General features: G+C 43.7%; 1 protein-coding gene across 1 annotated transcript; it reads left to right on the forward strand.

Annotated features, from left to right (window-relative positions):
- The first annotated feature begins 1,187 nt into the window (after positions 1–1,187).
- On the forward strand, positions 1,188–19,158 carry LOC124037593 (neural Wiskott-Aldrich syndrome protein-like). The gene is given in 10 exon segments (XM_046352451.1): positions 1,188–1,608; positions 4,168–4,302; positions 4,432–4,518; positions 4,614–4,710; positions 8,567–8,783; positions 9,174–9,216; positions 13,050–13,203; positions 14,923–15,488; positions 15,574–15,682; positions 16,468–19,158. Coding segments are annotated over 10 exon segments (1,575 nt in total). The 5' UTR covers positions 1,188–1,503; the 3' UTR covers positions 16,530–19,158.
- The last annotated feature ends 416 nt before the right edge of the window (positions 19,159–19,574 follow it).

The raw sequence follows: 19,574 nt of genomic DNA on the forward strand, positions 1-19,574 counted from the left end.
CCCCAGGGAGTATTGATTAAAGCTCAGTGTTTGGGGTGAGATAATAAAGCACAGGGCAGTGTGGTAGCATAATACCTGAGGACATTAAACCTGAAAACACCAAGTGCAGTTGGAAAGGTTTCCTAAAAGCACTTTCGTGCTCCGTTTCACACCTATAGCCAACCCCAAGGCCCCATGGCCCCAAGGCCCCAAGGCCCAACATATTTCATTTATATCAGCCATAGATGTTCATGTTGAAATTCCAGTGTCACTAAATGCTGTTTGCACTACAGATGAAAACTCATAGTCTTGTTTGGAGCAATTTTACTGAATGAATGATTATATAATCAAATCCCGAATAAGATGAACATTTGAGTTTTAAAAACACAGATGCCAGCTTGAGGCTATCAAGTAAAAAAGTGGTCGACTATTTGACATTATTTTATTAAACAAGAGAATCTGAGAAATTACAGTCATATTTTATTCAATGTTAGTCATACTCAACTAATCATGTTCAAATGATGATATAGGTTTTAGACTTGTTTTAAATCTACAACAACATATCCATATCGATAGCCATTGAACTCACTGAACTTTGTGTTCGAGAGAGAGAACTAGAGAAGAGAGAGAAGCAACATTTTACTTATTTTGTTTTTATATAGCAGGTTCATGTGCTCAAAATGCTTCTAGATGTAATAAGTAGGTTATATGCTGTACATGTAACATTGTATCGCTCTCTTTGAAAATATGACAACAGCAGTAGCTCCACCCTAATAAATAGCAAACATGTTCAGTTGCCAATCGTTCTACAACGTTGCAGATAGAAACCATGAATAGAGCCGATGTGATTCCTTATTCTACATGTCAGAGAAGCATGTTTGCGCTTCATATGATTTCTATCTGAACGTTCCAAAACGCTGCGTCCTGCTGAACGCTCCCCAGTCACGGTCCAGCTCTGCACGCACCCCCTTACAACGTAACGCATTCCTTTGGCAAAATCCACTGGGAAATAGGGCTAGACCATTCCATCCTTCGTGATATTTTTGGCATCCTCATTATATTGTAACACCAGAACATTTACAGACGACATTAAAAATATATATTTTTTCATGCAAATGAATTTATTTCGGAAGAGGGGGCCTTACTCTTACATTTTTATATGATGTTTTGGTTTCTCCTCCCCCTCTCTCCATTGGAATGGTTGTTCCTTCACACTACCTACTGTGCCATGTTGGATGGATGTAACGTTATCGATGTTGCAGCTGGAATTACGAATGAAAGTTTAGATTTTGCCCTCTGCAGAGATTGGGGTTCCCACGGATTCTTTGAGGACCCTGGGGCATGGTGACGTTATTCAACAACCGGGATCCAAAAATATTTAATTTTGCAGGCCTCTAGCTACCTTAGAAACAACGTAATAAGACGATGCAGTTGCAGGCCATGGCGACCAAAGGCTGCATGAATTGTTTGTAATATTCAAGAGTAAAACAGTTAACTTTGTTTATCTGGAAATTATTTGGGAACATGAATAGCCATCCTCCGCAACGCCGGGTTGGAAATATTGGCTCCATACTCCTCACCCCGCAAGAGAACGAATGCCTCTTCAACTACCTGGGAAGGAAATGCATTGTAAGTTGTCTTGTTTACGACCACACTAAGCTCTCAAAGTGCAATTTATCTACCTGTAACTATGCGAAAATAATGTGTTAGGCTATTTGCAAAATGTCAGTGTACTGTTATGTAGGCTAATGTTAGGCAATAGCCTGGCTGCAGGCCGATAAGACGCATAACAGCTCAGCAGCTTTTTCCATGGCTTTGCTGGAACGATGCAGGGACGAGTAAGGGAAAGCAGAGATGTTTGCCTGCCAAGGGGATTTGTTGTCAAGAAATTAGCTTGGAAATGTGAACATTTGCCCCTGGCGTATTAGTTTACCTCGGCCTGTAAACAAATGCAAACGCAACTATTATAATTCAGTGCATACCCCATTATGAATAAACAGGTCAACATTGTATCGGCTAATGTTGCACGCGACTGTGTGTTTATAAATTGACTGCACTGCTGCTAATGTATTAAGTGCTGCCTACTGACGCACTGCAGTCTGGCATTTTTGCACTTCAATATTTTGTTTTAGTTTGACAGCCATTGCAACTTCCCGAGGGAAGACATTAGCCTGTGTGTTTGCACAATAGGGAATATGGTCAGAACTATCCCAATAATGGACTAAAAGAGCCTAACGTTAATCCTTATAGTCCAAGGACCCTGTTCCGTTTAGAGGTGAATTGGCTCTGGCAGCCAAAACAACCAACTCAATCTAAACGATAATCTATTCGCAATTGCGGTACACATTCTACAAACATAAAACCCTCTACTTTCATATCATATCAAAACAAATGCCAAATATACTCTGTTTTAACAGTTGCAGCTGACAGTATTTTTCAGTGAAAACACGTTTGTGGTGTCCATCTTTCGTTTACACACTAAACGAAAAATAACAGCTCTGTAACATGGAAATATGTCCGGCTGGGAAACCCTAACCTTATAACGTTGTGTAGTCATTTGACATAAAAAAAAATATTAAAACATTTTTTTAAATCCCTTGCTGATATGAAAAATATACTGAACAAAAATATAAATGCAACAATTTCAGATATTTTACTGCGATACAGTTCATATAAGGAAATCAGTCAATTGAAATAAATTAATTGGCCCTAATCTATGGATTTCAAATGACTGGGCAGTGGTGCAGCCATGGGTGGGCCTGGGAGGGCCCGTAGTGGTGCAGCCAGACACAGCCAATCAGAATGAGTTTTTCTCCATAAAAGGCTTTATTACAGACAGAAATACAAAAACGTCAGCTTAATGTTCTGGCAACAGCTCTGGTGGACATTTCTGCAGTCAGCATGCCAATTGCAAATGCCCTCAATACCAGTGACATTGTGTTGTGTGACACAATTGCACATTTTATAATGGCCTTTTATTGTCCCCGGCACGGTGCACCTGTGTAATGATCATGTTGTTTGATCAGCTTCTTGACATGTCACACCTGTCAGGTGGATGGATTATCTTAGCATAGGATAAATTCTCACTGACAGAGATATAAACAACTTAATGCACAACATTTGAGAGAAATAAGCTTTTTGCATGGAACGTTTCTGGGATTCTTTTATTTCAACACTTTACATGTTGCATTTATATTTTTGTTCAGTGTATATATTCCTTATCTTAAGAAATATACACTGAAGCGTTTTAACTTTCAGAAAGATCGTCAGGGCTCTGAACAAAATGTCTCTGGCCAAAAGATACTATCATCAATAGGTGCTAAAGGAAGTTAACTTCTGTGAAATGGTTAGGTCAGAACATGCATCATTTCCCAATGCTGAAGGCTAATAAGGTATTTGTGAAAGTCAAATTAGTCTATTCTTGAGAAGCTGCATTAGATGAACAAAAGTGTCAAATGACAAGCCAGTGGAAAGACTACAGTAGTCTACAGTACCCTGTCCAGATAAATATTATATTAGGAGCAACACCATATTCCAAAGTCAAAGCCCTAGCTTGATGTGTGTTCTTTCTATCCCCTTAACCTTTTTCCTACCATGGGATTTGGGAACATTTAGACTTAGGCCAGTGACATTTCCTGTGTTAGGATGAGGTGTGAGTATGGGGTGAGAAGTGCTTACTCGTTTTCTCTCGCTCATACCTGCGATAATAAATCGTAGACAAGGAAGAGGAAGCAAGCCGGAGTGGTATTTCCTCTTCCTTGTGGTCTCCTTGGTGATTGGCATAGGTTGCTCTCTGTGTCCATGGTGACAGAAAACCATGCTTTGGTTTGTGTGGCTACTGGCTATGTCTATCATTCTCTATCAGGTCTGCTCAGGCTGTCTGATTTGCAAACCCTGTACTATATGCTCCCGGGGCATCTAATCAGTGTTTCTTGTTCGTGGATGTGTTCCTCTTCCTCTATACTGTCATAACTTACTTATTGGCCCCTAGAGGCATTCCACTAGTTAGGCGTATTAACAACGGGGCCCATGTAACAAGTTGTAGAATGTAGTCAGTCAGTTTCATGTAGAAAAAAGTGACTTGCAATCCAACACTGTACTTTTGCATCACATTGAATTAACATTGTGTCACTATAGTGTTTTTACTTTGCTGTACGTACCACACTCTCATTGTGATGACGTCCTCAGACCCTGTGCACAGCGGTGGTCCAGGTGTATGGGGCAGACAGGAGCTCGTCCTGGGTGAAGAGGTGCTGCGGAGTGGCCTGTCTGATCAAGGATAACCCTCTGAGGTCCTACTTCATCAGGGTCTTTGACATCAAGGTGAGTGAGTGCATTATAGGGAGGATGGTTGAAGTTAGCCTAGCCTCACTAGCTTAATACCTTTCCTGAGGAAATCCCTCTGTGCTGCCAATATAGGAATTTCAGTGACTGTTATTTCTCTCTTGTCAGGAAGGGAAAACCATGTTTGAACAGGAGCTTTACAATAACTTCTCAATCAACAGCTCAAGGTCCTATTTCATTTCGTTTTCAGGAGATGTAAGTATACTACCTCCGCTTGAAAGCTTGTGGACCCAACATAGACAGTGTCTTTAAAAAAATGACTGATCTCCCTTTCCTCACTCTATCTCCAGAACTGCCAGGTAGGCCTGAACTTCGCTAGTGAGGAAGAGGCCAAGCGATTTAGAGCCGCACTGAAAGACCTACTCAGCAGACGGCAACGTAAAACGGGTAACTACAGTGGCCCCGCGGGCTCAGTCTACACGCTTTCTCATCAGCTCAGCCTTTGACCCTCTGGACAGGGAAAGCGAAGAAAGCTCAAATTTATCTCACTGCTCTACTACTAACAACCCCACAGGGGCCCAATCCCAAATCATCCCAATATTTGCCTTCGATGTATCTTGTAACTCCTCGAGGGGTTCATTTGGGGTCAACAAGGTTCTAGGAATGGGTTTGGAATTGAGCCCTGCATCAATTTTTTTGCTGGTTGCTGTTGGAAAGTCAGTGGTATGTCTGTCTAGTCAAAACAGCAGAGGGTCTCCGTGTTAAAAGCTGTGATGGTGTTCCTTTCTGGCTTCCCTCCATCTCTCTCTGTTCCTCTCTGCTTGCCAGCCTTTGACGTGTACTGCTCTTGCTGTGAGGAGTGAGTTTCCAAAGACGTGGGGCTGGGAAAGGGGCTACTGTAATGGTATGTTAGGGACAGCTAGTTTAATTCTCTGTTTTTCCACAACAATTTTTTTTCTTGCGTTTGCATCTGTTCTGGAATTTATCCGTCGGCCAGAATCTGACTGGTCAGAGAACTGTCATTCTCTCCAGCCTGCAGTTGCTACCTTTCCAGACTTCCATCCTATTTGTCTGTCCATTGGACTCTCATAAACTAACTCTGAATGCTTTCCAAACACTTTGCTTTTCCTTTCACACTTCCACATACACTTTCTATCGCTCTGATAGCTGTGGCTTTTGCCATCTGAATTGGCTGAGAAATTATAATTGTGCCCGTTTTGTTTTGCAGAGAAAAGACGTGACCCTGCAAATGGTATGTTGTCCATTCTTTGAATTGTACCGATTATTATAGTCCAAATGTTGATTTTCAACATGTAATGGGACACAATCCTTTGTTGTTTTACGTTACAAAGGCATAAATCTCCTATAATCCGTCACGCAAAATCAAATGTACAGTAGTATGCATGTACACACACACACCCCTTTGCGATATGGCATGATCAGACGGGTTGTTATTAACCCGTCTGATTGTATTGTAGAGAATTGTAGAGAAATAGGCTAAATCAAATTCGTATGAGTACACATGCACTCACTCCGAGTATGACTTTGTTGACATTAACCCTAAAGCCCAATGTTAGGGCTAAAAATGACAATCTGTGCAGCATGAGGCCCTCTGTGTGCCATGTGTAAACCATATGGGTCTCTCAGTGCGTGTCCAACTTCCAACTCTCTCTCTCTCTCTTTAAATCAGCCTTTTCACAGATACTTGTATACCTTAAATGTCATGTACTAATCACAGTACATTGCCTAGAATTTGGTATTTGAATGCAAATGGACCCAAATGTAGGGATCCTGTAGAAGGACTATTCTCCATGGTGGAAGGATATTGTTTGGGTAGGGATCCTGTAGAAGGACTATTGTCCATGGTGGAAGGATATTGTTTGGGATATGTCATTATTGAGTGTGAAACTAACAAGGTGACATATTTGCCCTAGATTCACTCTTTGCTTTGGGAGTTATTTCCTTTTTTGCTTCCCTCTCCTCCTTCAATATGTTCATTTTGTTTTCCTTGTCATAATTCACTGTCATGTTGGCAGTGTGTGCTTTGGGAAAGGAAGCACGTTAATATTTATTGGTATTGAATGATTACATTTGAGATTTCTGAAGCCTAAAATGGACAGGAGGACAACCGTTAGCTTGGTCTGTCAATCATTGACTTACGTACAGCCAAACAGCTACATCTGAATGGTACCACTGCATGGATTCTTTGCAAGTTCTCCATTGAAAGCCCCCAATGAAGTGGAAGGATGAGGGTAAACGTGTCTCAAGGCAAGGGAGCTTTCAAAGTCATGCTTGCATGTCCTCGTCGATAGCTGAGACTTCTAACATTTCTAGGGAATCCAGGGATTTGGTTGGGATTAGCTGTGGATTACTGATTATGTCAGATCCAACTGCATTTTGTGGAGATTAACATGGACTCAAGGAGAGCGTGCAAATGCCTGGACTGGGGAGGTTTGACCACAGCCATGTACTGAGGGCTTCTGCATTCCAGAAGACTGTTAGCCCACTGATCTGAAGCCTAACCGAGGTATCGGCCAAGGTTATTCATCATGCAAGAGTAGGTAACAGACCTAGCTCCGTTACAGTTGGCCGTTGCAGTTTCAATCAGAAGGCGTTATTATCAAGTTCCTAGACATAATCCATAGCAGCCATGTTAGTGCCTCCTGGATAATATTGACCAATAACAGTCCAAGGAATTAGCTGAATTTTAAACCAAGCGCTAGATGTTCATCATGAATGGATGAATTGAATTGTCCAAGGCAGCAGCATGGCTCCCGGCTCAAAAGTTGACCAAAACTTTCTTTGTGTGACTCTGGGTTTGACTTAACTGATGTAACATAAGTTCCAACAAACACACACACACACACACACACACACACACACACACACACACACACACACACACACACACACACACACACACACACACACACACACACACACACACACACACACACACACACACACACACACACACACACACACACACACACACACACACACACACACACACACACACACACACACACACACACACACACCAGGAGGACAAACACTGGTTTTCAACCAGATTGATTCTGTCAATGTTTGTTTCGTCTTTCAGTTCTTTAGTCTGTGAAAGACTGCTGTGCTATTCACTGGTGCAGCCACAGGTAGTTTGAGAGCCTCGAGAGCCTCGCCGGTCAGTTAAATAAAAAATCCATCAAATGAGTCCATTAGTCTCCCCAACGCTGTATTCATCTGAATGGAACAAGGATGTATTCCACCAAGTCATGGGACAGTGAGTTGAAGTTTGGAAGAGTGGTTGGGTGTCCAGTGCTGCTTGTGGATGGGTTTTCTATGCCGTTGTCCTGCCGTTGTCCTTTTGAGAAAGAGTGTGGTGCTAAAAGACCTGAGGACTAAGAGCTGGCTGAGAGAGGTGTTTAACGGTAGGGTTGTTGTCATGCAGATCCCATTTCAATTCTAGTGAATTAAGAAATGAATGCACATGATTGACATAATGATGTAATTATTTTTTGGCATAAATGTAAAATCTTTTGCAAATCTGAATTAGAATTTAAATGGAATGTGACACGCTGGTGTTAGGGTTCTAGATATTCACAAAGGCATGTGTGTAGAGGCATGTGTGTGGAGGACAGTTAGTGCCCTCTGTTAGTTGTCTTTACACTAACTTGAAATAGTTCTAAATACATCAAAAGACTGTTAATTGTGTGTGGTCCTGCATTGTCAGCTGTGAGATTGACCTGGCCTGAACTGTTGATGGGTTTTAGAGACTACCATAGTCACAACACAGACCAAGTTATACAGGAAGCTTTTATGGCCAGTCAAGTATGCAAATTATTGTTACCCTCGGGTCTCTTATGAATAATGAAAAAGGGCTGTATAATCAGACCAGTCTGTATTACAACTTGTTGGGCGCTAAGAAATGAAAGAATGACCTTTTGGATTGGCTCCCACTCATTTTTTGAGAGCTTCCCAGCACTGGTTCTGAGCTTCCCAGCACTGGTTCTGAGCTTCCCAGCACTGGTTCTGAGCATCCCAGCACTGGTTCTGAGCTTCCCAGCACTGGTTCTGAGCTTCCCAGCACTGGTTCTGAGCTTCCCAGCACTGGTTCTGAGCTTCCCAGCACTGGTTCTGAGCATCCCAGCACTGGTTCTGAGCTTCCCAGCACTGGTTCTGAGCATCCCAGCACTGGTTCTGAGCTTCCCAGCACTGGTTCTGAGCTTCCCAGCACTGGTTCTGAGCTTCTAGTTCAAACAGTTTCTCCCTTTCCTCCTTCTCTCTCCTCTCCCTCCTACTAAAGGCCCAGCTCTCCCTATGGCCACTGTGGACATCAAGAACCCGGAGATCAACAATGTGCGCTTCCACAACTCCCACCATCATCAACACCACCAGCAGCAGCATCAGCCACACCACGTCAACAACATGCTGCACAGCAGCTTCAGCAAGAAGGAGAAGAAAGTCAAAGGCAAGAGAAAGAAGCTCACCAAGGCTGACATAGGCACCCCCAGCAACTTCCAGTGAGTGGACCACCCTTCTGTCTATAGAGTACACTTCAGACGGGTCTTTGTGGAGAGATGTAGCGCAGCAGGAGTTTCCCTGTATGTATGTTGTGTTCTGTGAAGTTGTTGTGTAACGTATTGAGCTCGTCACTTACGTTTGAGGGCGTGCTTCATTGTGTCTTGTGAACCTCTTCAATGGCTCAATTGTGTTTGTGTGCATTCAGAACTGCACCCGTGCAATGTGTGTGTGCACAAGCCAGTGGTTTACATGAGGGTTTGTGCTTGGACATGTTTGTTGTTGCATGTGTAACGCGCAGCTGCACGCGTGTTTGTGAACCGGCTTGCGTGTAGATACACGTGTATGTATGTGCTCATCCCTGTCTGTCCTGTCTGTCTGTATCTCTTTAGGCACATCGGCCATGTGGGCTGGGACCCAAACACAGGCTTCGATGTGAGTACCACACACACACACACACACACCCTTCATGGGCACACAATGGTGACCTGTGTGGCCGACCCATGATTGACCCACACAATGGCCTCTGTTGGATACAGTGCATACTTATCATACATTCAATGATGTCATACAAGTCCCACTTGCAACCCCGAATATTCCAGAAAATATTTGTCACTATTTAGGGAAGCTATACTTCAAAAACATTAAGTGGTTTTGCTAATATAGGCCAGATGAGATATTGTTAGGTCTATCATTGTCATGCTATTCAAACAACTGTCAGAGAAGTTGGCTTAAGCACATACAGTACAGGTCTAGGTCCAGGCTAAATTATAATAATAATGCTTTATTACATTTGTAAAGCGCTTTGCATTTGACAGAATAATCCCGAAGTGCAAAAAATAGAAAAACCAAATAGAAAGAAAAATGGACACAACTAGACAGGACAACTGACACAGAACCCAGCTGACATTACAAGGGACAACTGACACAGAACCCAGCTGACATTACAAGGGACAACTGACACAGAACCCAGCTGACATTACAAGGGACAACTGACACAGAACCCAGCTGACATTACAAGGGACAACTGACACAGAACCCAGCTGACATTACAAGGGACAACTGACACAGAACCCAGCTGACATTACAAGGGACAACTGACACAGAACCCAGCTGACATTACAAGGGACAACTGACACAGAGAACCCAGCTGACATTACAAGGGACAACTGACACAGAGAACCCAGCTGACATTACAAGGGACAACTGACACAGAGAACCCAGCTGACATTACAAGGGACAACTGACACAGAGAACCCAGCTGACATTACAAGGGACAACTGACACAGAGAACCCAGCTGACATTACAAGGGACAACTGACACAGAGAACCCAGCTGACATTACAAGGGACAACTGACACCAAAGAACCCAGCTGACATTACAAGGGACAACTGGCACACAGAACCCAGCTGACACTACAACTGACACACAGAACCCAGCTGACACTACAACTGACACACAGAACCCAGCTGACACTACAATGGACAACTGACACCAAAGAACCCAGCTGACATTACAAGGGACAACTGACACACAGAACCCAGCTGACATTACAAGGGACAACTGACACACAGAACCCAGCTGACATTACAAGGGACAACTGACACAGAGAACCCAGCTGACATTACAAGGGACAATTGACACACAGAACCCAGCTGACATTACAAGGGACAACTGACACACAGAACCCAGCTGACATTACAAGGGACAACTGACACTGAACCCAGCTGACATTACAAGGGACAACTGACACAGAACCCAGCTGACATTACAAGGGACAACTGACACAGAACCCAGCTGACATTACAAGGGACAACTGACACAGAGAACCCAGCTGACATTACAAGGGACAACTGACACAGAACCCAGCTGACATTACAAGGGACAACTGACACAGAACCCAGCTGACATTACAAGGGACAACTGACACAGAACCCAGCTGACATTACAAGGGACAACTGACACAGAGAACCCAGCTGACATTACAAGGGACAACTGACACACAGAACCCAGCTGACATTACAAGGGACAACTGACACACAGAACCCAGCTGACATTACAAGGGACAACTGACACACAGAACCCAGCTGACATTACAAGGGACAACTGACACACAGAACCCAGCTGACATTACAAGGGACAACTGACACAGAACCCAGCTGACATTACAAGGGACAACTGACACAGAACCCAACTGACATTACAAGGGACAACTGACACAGAACCCAGCTGACATTACAAGGGACAACTGACACCGAACCCAGCTGACATTACAGGGGACAACTGACACAGAGAACCCAGCTGACATTACAAGGGACAACTGACACAGAGAACCCAGCTGACATTACAAGGGACAACTGACACAGAACCCAGCTGACATTACAAGGGACAACTGACACACAGAACACAGCTGACACTACAACTGACACACAGAACCCAGCTGACACTACAACTGACACACAGAACCCAGCTGACACTACAATGGACAACTCACACCAAAGAACCCAGCTGACACTACAATGGACAACTGACACCAAAGAACCCAGCTGACACTACAATGGACAACTGACAGCAAAGAACCCAGCTGACACTACAATGGACAACTGACACCAAAGAACCCAGCTGACATTACAAGGGACAACTGACACAGAGAACCCAGCTGACACTACAACTGACACACAGAACCCAGCTGACACTACAAGGGATAACTGACACACAGAACCCAGCTGACATTACAAGGGACAACTGACACACAGAACCCAGCTGACACTACAATGGACAACTGACACACAGAACCCAGCTGACACTACAAGGGACAACTGACACCAAAGAACCCAGCTGACACTTCAAGGGACAACTGACACCAAAGAACCCAGCTGACATTACAAGGGACAACTGACACACAGAACCCAGCTGACATTACAAGGGACAACTGACACACAGAACCCAGCTGACATTACAAGGGACAACTGACACCAAAGAACCCAGCTGACATTACAATGGACAACTGACACAGAATCCAGCTGACACTACAATGGACAACTGACACACAGAACCCAGCTGACACTACAAGGGACAACTGACACCAAAGAACCCAGCTGACACTACAAGGGACAACTGACACCAAAGAACCCAGCTGACACTACAAGGGACAACTGACACCAAAGAACCCAGCTGACACTACAAAGGACAACTGACAGCAAGGAACACATCTATGAATAGAAAGTCTTCCTAAAGAGAATGGTCTTTAGGCCCATTTTTTTAAAGGAGCCCCGAGTCTGTGGTGACTTCAGGTGGTCTGGGAGGGCATTCCAGAGTCTGCGGTGACTTCAGGTGGTCTGGGAGGGCATTCCAGAGTCTGCGGTGACTTCAGGTGGTCTGGGAGGGCATTCCAGAGTCTGTGGTGACTTCAGGTGGTCTGGGAGGGCATTCCAGAGTCTGTGGTGACTTCAGGTGGTCTGGGAGGGCATTCCAGAGTCTGTGGTGACTTCAGGTGGTCTGGGAGGGCATTCTGGAGGAGGTCAAGCTCAAAGCCCGATTTCCCCCAAGGAGCGGAGCTTAGTCCTGTGGCCGTGGAGGAGCAGGCTATCGCTTGACCTGAGGGCGCGGGTGGGGTTATGGAGGGGCATTTCCATGAATACACTGGAAAGTCAGCAGAAGGGTTTTGAATTCAATCTGGAGTGAGACAGAGGAACACATCTAAAACACAGTCTGAATCTGCAGTCAGTGATGCATGTCACTAAGAACAAAGTGGACCAGAGAGCTTGTTAATGGACAGAATAGTCTGTTTTAATGACCCTAATGAGCATGACTGATTGAACCCCTTTCCCTTGGGCTTAATTGCATGTCTATTTACTTGACTAGTCATGCATACAGAAGTATCACGCACGCTCTTTCATGCAAAGAAGACTAGCTGCAGAGATCACTATTACCCAATTATGATTGAACAAACAAAAAGTAGTCAGTTAAGGGCCATGTGTTGTTGTGCACAATCTGGTGCAATACCCATGTTCATCCAGAAGATGGCAGAATGCCACTTAGATTTTCAAAATAATTAGATTCTTGTCGTGCTATATTACGTTTGATTAGTTAAATGGAATTGGCATTGCATTTTTATAGTTGGCAGGCCATGGTTGTGTAGAGCATAATTTAAGCCATTTTCAAAACATTACAGATTTCATCCGCTCAGGATAAAATGCAGAGAGAAACAAATATGTTGGTTTTGAATTGTCCTGACCCGGTCTCTATCTCTATTTCTCTGCCCCAGTTGAATAACCTGGATCCGGAGCTAAAGAACCTGTTTGACATGTGTGGCATCTCAGAGGCCCAGCTGAAGGACAAGGAGACCTCCAAGGTCATCTATGACTTCATCGAAAAGAAAGGAGGGGTGGAGGCCGTCAAGAACGAGCTCCGTAGGCAAGGTGAGTTCACTGGAATCATCCTCAGTTCCTTGTATCTCAAGCAATGATGTATATAAACCCTGGAGATCTGATGCTATGTATTGGCCTCCAACTGCTCTTCAATACAAGTAAAACTAAATGCATGCTCTTCAACTGATCACTGCCTGCACCTGCCCGTCCGTCCAGCATCACTACTCTGGACGGTTCTGACTTATGAATATGTGGACAACTACAAATATCTATTTAACCAGGTAGGCAAGTTGAGAACAAATTCTCATTTCCAATTGCGACCTGGCCAAGATAAAGCAAAGCAGTTCGACACATACAACAACAGTGTGTGTGTGTGTGTGTGTGTGTGTGTGTGTGTGTGTGTGTGTGTGTGTGTGTGTGTGTGTGTGTGTGTGTGTGTGTGTGTGTGTGTGTGTGTGTGTGTGTGTGTGTGTGTGTGTGTGTGTGTGTGTGTGTGTGTCGAACTGCTTTGCTTTATCTTGGCCAGGTCGCAATTGGAAATGAGAATTTGTTCTCAACTTGCCTACCTGGTTAAATAAAGGTAATGTGAAAGACTGATCAACAACTACAGGAAGCATTTGGTTGCAGTCATTGCATATAAAGTTGGCACAACCAGTTATTGTGTGTTAGGGGGAAATTACTTTTTCACACAGGAGAATTGGGTGTTACATAACGTTTGTTAATTAGCAATGAGCGCCATCACATGTTGTATGTTTAAGAGATGCGCAGGCTACATTTAAATATGCATTACTATATTATTTTTCATTAGGCCTACATGTACTTTGAAGTATTATTTTCAGTTGTCACTATGACAATGAACACACCCTAAAAGCACTAAATGGTCTGAACCAGTATCTGTGGGTTGGAGACCTCATGAACCACCCTGTTAACAGCAGCGTACAGTAGGATGCGTTGAACAGGTGTAGGCCTGTAGAACGATACACTTTCCTCTAGTGTGGATGCTCACCAACGTTTTATAGTTTTTGGCTTTGTTGAATGGTCCGGGCCTCAACTCCGACACAACACAACTAACATTATCACAACAGAATTAGCCTACTAGTAGGTCTAGATAATGTTAGTGAACTTGAATGAAATAAGTATAAAATTACACTTAGACATTTTTATACTTGTTTACTTGACTTTTATTTTCTATAAATTGACTCAATTAATTTTACTTGTAACTCTGAAGTTAATGAAGTCAATGGTGAGAATGTACTCTACTGGGAATGAGATGGTGAATGCCAGACGGGGCTTATTCATGTGGTCTTTTCCCAGGGCCGCCCAGGTGGTGTGGTAGGTAACTATCGGTTTGTTTCCATAGAGTGGTGGTTCGTGTGTTTCTGCCTCAGGTATTGACTGTGTGAACTTTGACCTGCATAACTGGATAAAGCTGACTGCTATTTGGTTTGTCTGAATTTAAAATGAACAGAATCGAAAGGCTATAATGTAAAATGTTGCCAGAAGTGAATTTCTCTGCTCAATGCTACAGTTTGAATTAGGCGTTAACTCTTGGTGGATAACCTATAATTAGGAACAACATTTTTGGGGATGCATGCACAAGTTATTTTCAGTGCTTATAAGTGAGAGAGCCCTGATTTTGTAATGGGAACATTCAGAAATCTCGTTCTGCCCAGTAATTCAAACCCCTGCTGAATGGGATATTGTGACTATCAAACTGACGTGTCTCTCTCTCTCTGTCTCTCCTTTTCCATCTTTTTTTGTCCTACCAAGCCCCACCACCTCCTCCGTCTCGGGGTGGCCCACCTCCTCCTCCCCCACCCCACAGCTCGGGCCCAGCTCCTCCCCCACCACCACCACCCCCATCGCGAGGTGGCCGGGGTGCCCCGCCACCACCTCCACCCTCTCGGGCCCCCACCTCTGCCCCTCCCCCTCCCCCTCCAGGCCTGGTGCCCTAGGAGCCCCCTCCTCCCCCGCCCCCCAACAGAGGGGGCCACGGCCACCACCACTACCAGCCACCGCCTCCACCCTCACATGCCCCCCAGGCCCCACCGCCACCTCCCCCACCAGCAGCACCACCCTCCGGTGGCGGCGGAGCCCCTCCTCCACCTCCTCCACCACCACCCCCACCTGGACCCCCGCCCCCTCCAGAGCTGGACGGTGGTGTGGAGTCGCCCCACTCACCCCCGGGCCCGGGGGGTAAGTCGGCCCTGCTAGAGCAGATCCGTGTGGGCACCCAGCTGAAGAAGGTGGAGCCACCGGCCTCCAAGCCACCGGCCACCACCGTAGGGCGCGACGCCCTGCTCGACCAGATACGGCAGGGCATCCAGCTAAAAACTGTAAGTGCCACTGTCTGCCTGTCTGTGTTTGAGTGTATTTCCATGTTTGTTTGTGTGATTAACTCTGTGTGTGTGCGTGTCTCAGGTACCAGACGGCCCTGAATCGGGCTCCCCTACACCGGCCCCCTCGGCAGGCATCGTGGGGGCACTTATGGAAGTCATGCAGAAGAGGAGCAAAGCCATCCACTCCTCAGGTAGGTTCCAACTGGCAGGTTTATTTATTTGACCTTTATTTATCCAGATGAGTCAATTGAGAACCAGTTCTCATTTACATTAACAACCTGGACAAGAGGCATTGCAACAGTGAACAGGACAACGCACAATACCACTAAAAGTAAAACACTATACAGAGGAGTACAAATTCATGAATTATAAACCGAGTGGTTCGAACCCTGAATGCTGATTTGGCTGAAAGCTGTGGTAAATCAGACCATATACCACGAGTATGACACAACTCTTTTTACTGTCCTAATTAGCAATAAGGCACCTCAGGGGTTTATGGTGTATGGCCAATATACCATGGCTAAGGGCTGTACCCAGGCACTCCACGTTGTGACGTGCATAAGAACAGTGTCAAGCCATGGTATATTGGAGAAATACCACACCCCCTGAGGTATTATTGCTTAAATATACAGCAATGCCGAATATTTACAGTGAGTTAGAGCAGAAAATTCCAAGGCAACACAGCTGACTGTGTGATGGAAGTGATTCGGTTAACAGCACTTGCTTGATGAATAACCTTGCCTGAGACCTGAAGACTTACGTTGACTCCCTGAGCTAATGCCTCGACTTTAGCTCAACCGGCGAATACAGTCTTGTGCCATGCAACCATTGGTGAGCAGCTGCAAGTCAAGATGCTGAACTGAACTACTTGTTTTCTTTGAGAATTCATCCGGATTGTGTTATTACCAGTTGCCCTTAATATAAATATGTAGATCTCTTTATATTTTGTTAACAAGTCTGCTTTGACATTTCCTAGATGAAGATGAGGATGATGATGACGAAGAGGATTTTGAAGATGACGACGAATGGGATGACTAGTAATATTTCTCGTCCTCCTCCCCAACATAACTGACACTAAACTGATTTTAAAATCTTCCAAAAGTGGACTAAAATTGAGAATGTTCTATGATTTTGCTCTATTTATTGTTGCCTTTTTTGCTTTTATTAACCTGTGCAATACCTCGTTCATTTAATCTGTAAAGTGTTGTCACATACCCTCTGTAGAGTATCTCTGGTAACACTTTCCTGCGACTCTGTCATAGAAGGCTTACATCACCGTTAAAAGCATGATATACAAATATTATAAGCTGTCATAACTGTTCATGGTAATACGCTGACTTGCTCAGGCTGACCACCACTGCATGTGACGCTGCGAGATTGCTTGTCGTAAGCTAATACAAGGTGTTATAAATCACCAATGACACCTGGCGTCTGTTTAGGAGGGGGCAATGTCACGGAACGTCCAGAGATAGAAATCTATTGTGTAGAATAGATATGATTCTCGGTCCTCAAGAATAGTTCTTATTCACTTACAGTATCAGCTAACATTATATTTCCATCTGCAACGTTCTGAACACTTAACCCTATGGAATAACACACTGCTGCTATGTCATGGTTATGACAGCCTAAAGACAGCATGTTCAAGTAGTACGGTATCTGATGGATTAACAGTGTGCCATTCTAGTTAGGATATATTTGTTTGGTGTGTTACTTTAAATGTTCTGTTCCCCTGTCCGTAAAGAAAGGGAGAAATATATATATATATATATATATATATATATATACACACGTAACAAACGAAAGAGGTCATTGTTGTGTCGTTATTGTTGTTAATGCAAGATAACACTATTTTCTTACCCTACTTTTCTGTACCTTCGATTTTCTTAATGAGATCCTAGTTTAGCACAGTTATTTTTTCATATGGAGGCCACTTATTAGAATTGTAAGCCCAAATTGACTGGTGTAAATGTGTTCAATGCTTCGTTCAAAACTGTTATATCTTGGCACAATTTCAAAATTTAATTTACTATAAGAGTAACAGTGAAATGTCATAGTTGTGTTCCAACAATCTGCTAAAGTAATGGGGAAAACAAAGTTTACGATGGGCTGGATCAGTATACATATGTAGGGTCTTAATTTGAGCCTGTTTGCTACAGCAGGAAAATAATCCTGCGGCAACAGGAACTGTGATTTTTTTTTGTATTTTTCATGCCTTTTTTCGCCCCAATTTCGTCGTATCCAATTGGTAGTAGTTAGTCTTGTCTCATCGCTGCAACTCCTGTACGGACTCGGGAGAGGTGAAGGTCGAGAGCCATGCGTCCTCCGAAACACAACCCAACCAAGCCGCACTGCCTCTTGACACAATGCCCATCCAACCAGGAAACCAGCCGCACCAATGTGTCATAGGAAACACCGTACACCTGGCGACCGTGTCAGTGTGCACTGTGCCCGGCCCGCCACAGGAGTCGCTAGTGCGCGATGAGACAAGGATATCCCTGCCGGCCGAACCCTCCCTAACCCGGATAATGCTGGGTCCATTGTGCGCCGCCCCATGGGCCTTTCGGTCGCGGCCGGCTGCATCAGAGCCTGGCCTCGAACCCAGAATATCTAGTGGTACAGCCTTAGACCAATGTGCCACTCGGAAGGACGGAACTGTGAATTTTTATGTGGATTATAATGAATGGACATTTTTCATGAGGGAAAATCAAGTCTGGAAATTAGAAACGTCAGAAGCCTTTTTAAACCTCAAATATACTACAAGTTAAAAATGTCCTACATTGTGGAAAAGTTCTCCAGCAACAGGATGATCAAATTTAAGATCTACATCTGTATACTGCCTGACAGTCATTGACTAATGGAATATATAATATATGCGATTTAGCAGACGCTTTTATCCAAAGTTATTTAGTCTCAAGTGCGTACATTTTTTACGTATGGCTGTCCTGGAAACCAAACCCACTATCCTGGCGTTGCAAGAGCCTTGTCTACCAAATGAGCTACAGAGGACCAGAGAGGATCATGGAAGCTCTTAAAGCAGCTTTTATTAGAATCCATTTATGATTGACACTACGGAAATGTCCTGCTCATTATGGGTTTTCAGAGGTGTCCTGTGTTAACTTTCAGAGGGGAAATTATCACTACAAAAATGTATAACTTATACAAAAATAGGATTCATTTAAGGTTTTGATTTGTCACTTTTATCATACTTACTGTATCTGTTACAATAAATATTATTCTGTCCTCCCTGCTGGAATTAGAATAATATTTATGTTACTAGCTATTAGGTCAGTGTTCATATTCAGCAGATCTAGAAACATCTTCCAGTTTTTCTTGAACTTTTATGGGATGAATCTGTAAATGCCTCCATACAAAAGCTAAGAAGGAACCAAAATTTGTCATTTGCACGAAGTGTCTACAAGGCTTTGGTTTCACTATCCTAAATGCTTTCATGCTGATAATGATGCCTGTGAAACTCAATTTTACAGCATATTCAGAAGTAGCCAAATGGATGATGTTTGAACCGTATTGCCTGTCTCAATTTTTACCATCCTCCGAGGTGATTGCTGCATTAAGAAACCGTAATACTGACATCAAACCTTCAAAAGAGGTTGGAAAAAGCAATGGAAATACTAAATTGTATACTTAAATAAATGTTAATATTTACAGAGACCTTGTCAAGTGTTCCTTTTTTTAAAACATATTAAATGTTGTCATATTTCAACTGGTATTTACCTAGTATGTGTTTTAAAGATTTAAGGGGATAACAATGGATCATTTCAGGTACTTAACTTGTAGGTAACTTTATGTAACCACAACTTTAGCCTGCAACAAACAAGGTCAATATAGGACTGAAGTCAATGTTTTGATTGAGAGGATGACAATAGTTGTTGTTCCTATTGTAGATGACTCCATTACGGACCATATTCAGTCTGGAAGGCTAAAAGCGTTACAGATTTTGCAATAGAAATTGAAAGGTAACTTCCGATTGAGCCAACATATGCAACGTTTACTGTGAATGCAGTCTCCGCAAAAGCAGGAACATTGCCTTTAAATTGAAACCACGCTGTAGATGACTTCACTCAA

This window comes from Oncorhynchus gorbuscha, linkage group LG06 (genome assembly GCF_021184085.1).
Source record: "Oncorhynchus gorbuscha isolate QuinsamMale2020 ecotype Even-year linkage group LG06, OgorEven_v1.0, whole genome shotgun sequence".
Taxonomy (NCBI): domain Eukaryota; kingdom Metazoa; phylum Chordata; class Actinopteri; order Salmoniformes; family Salmonidae; genus Oncorhynchus; species Oncorhynchus gorbuscha.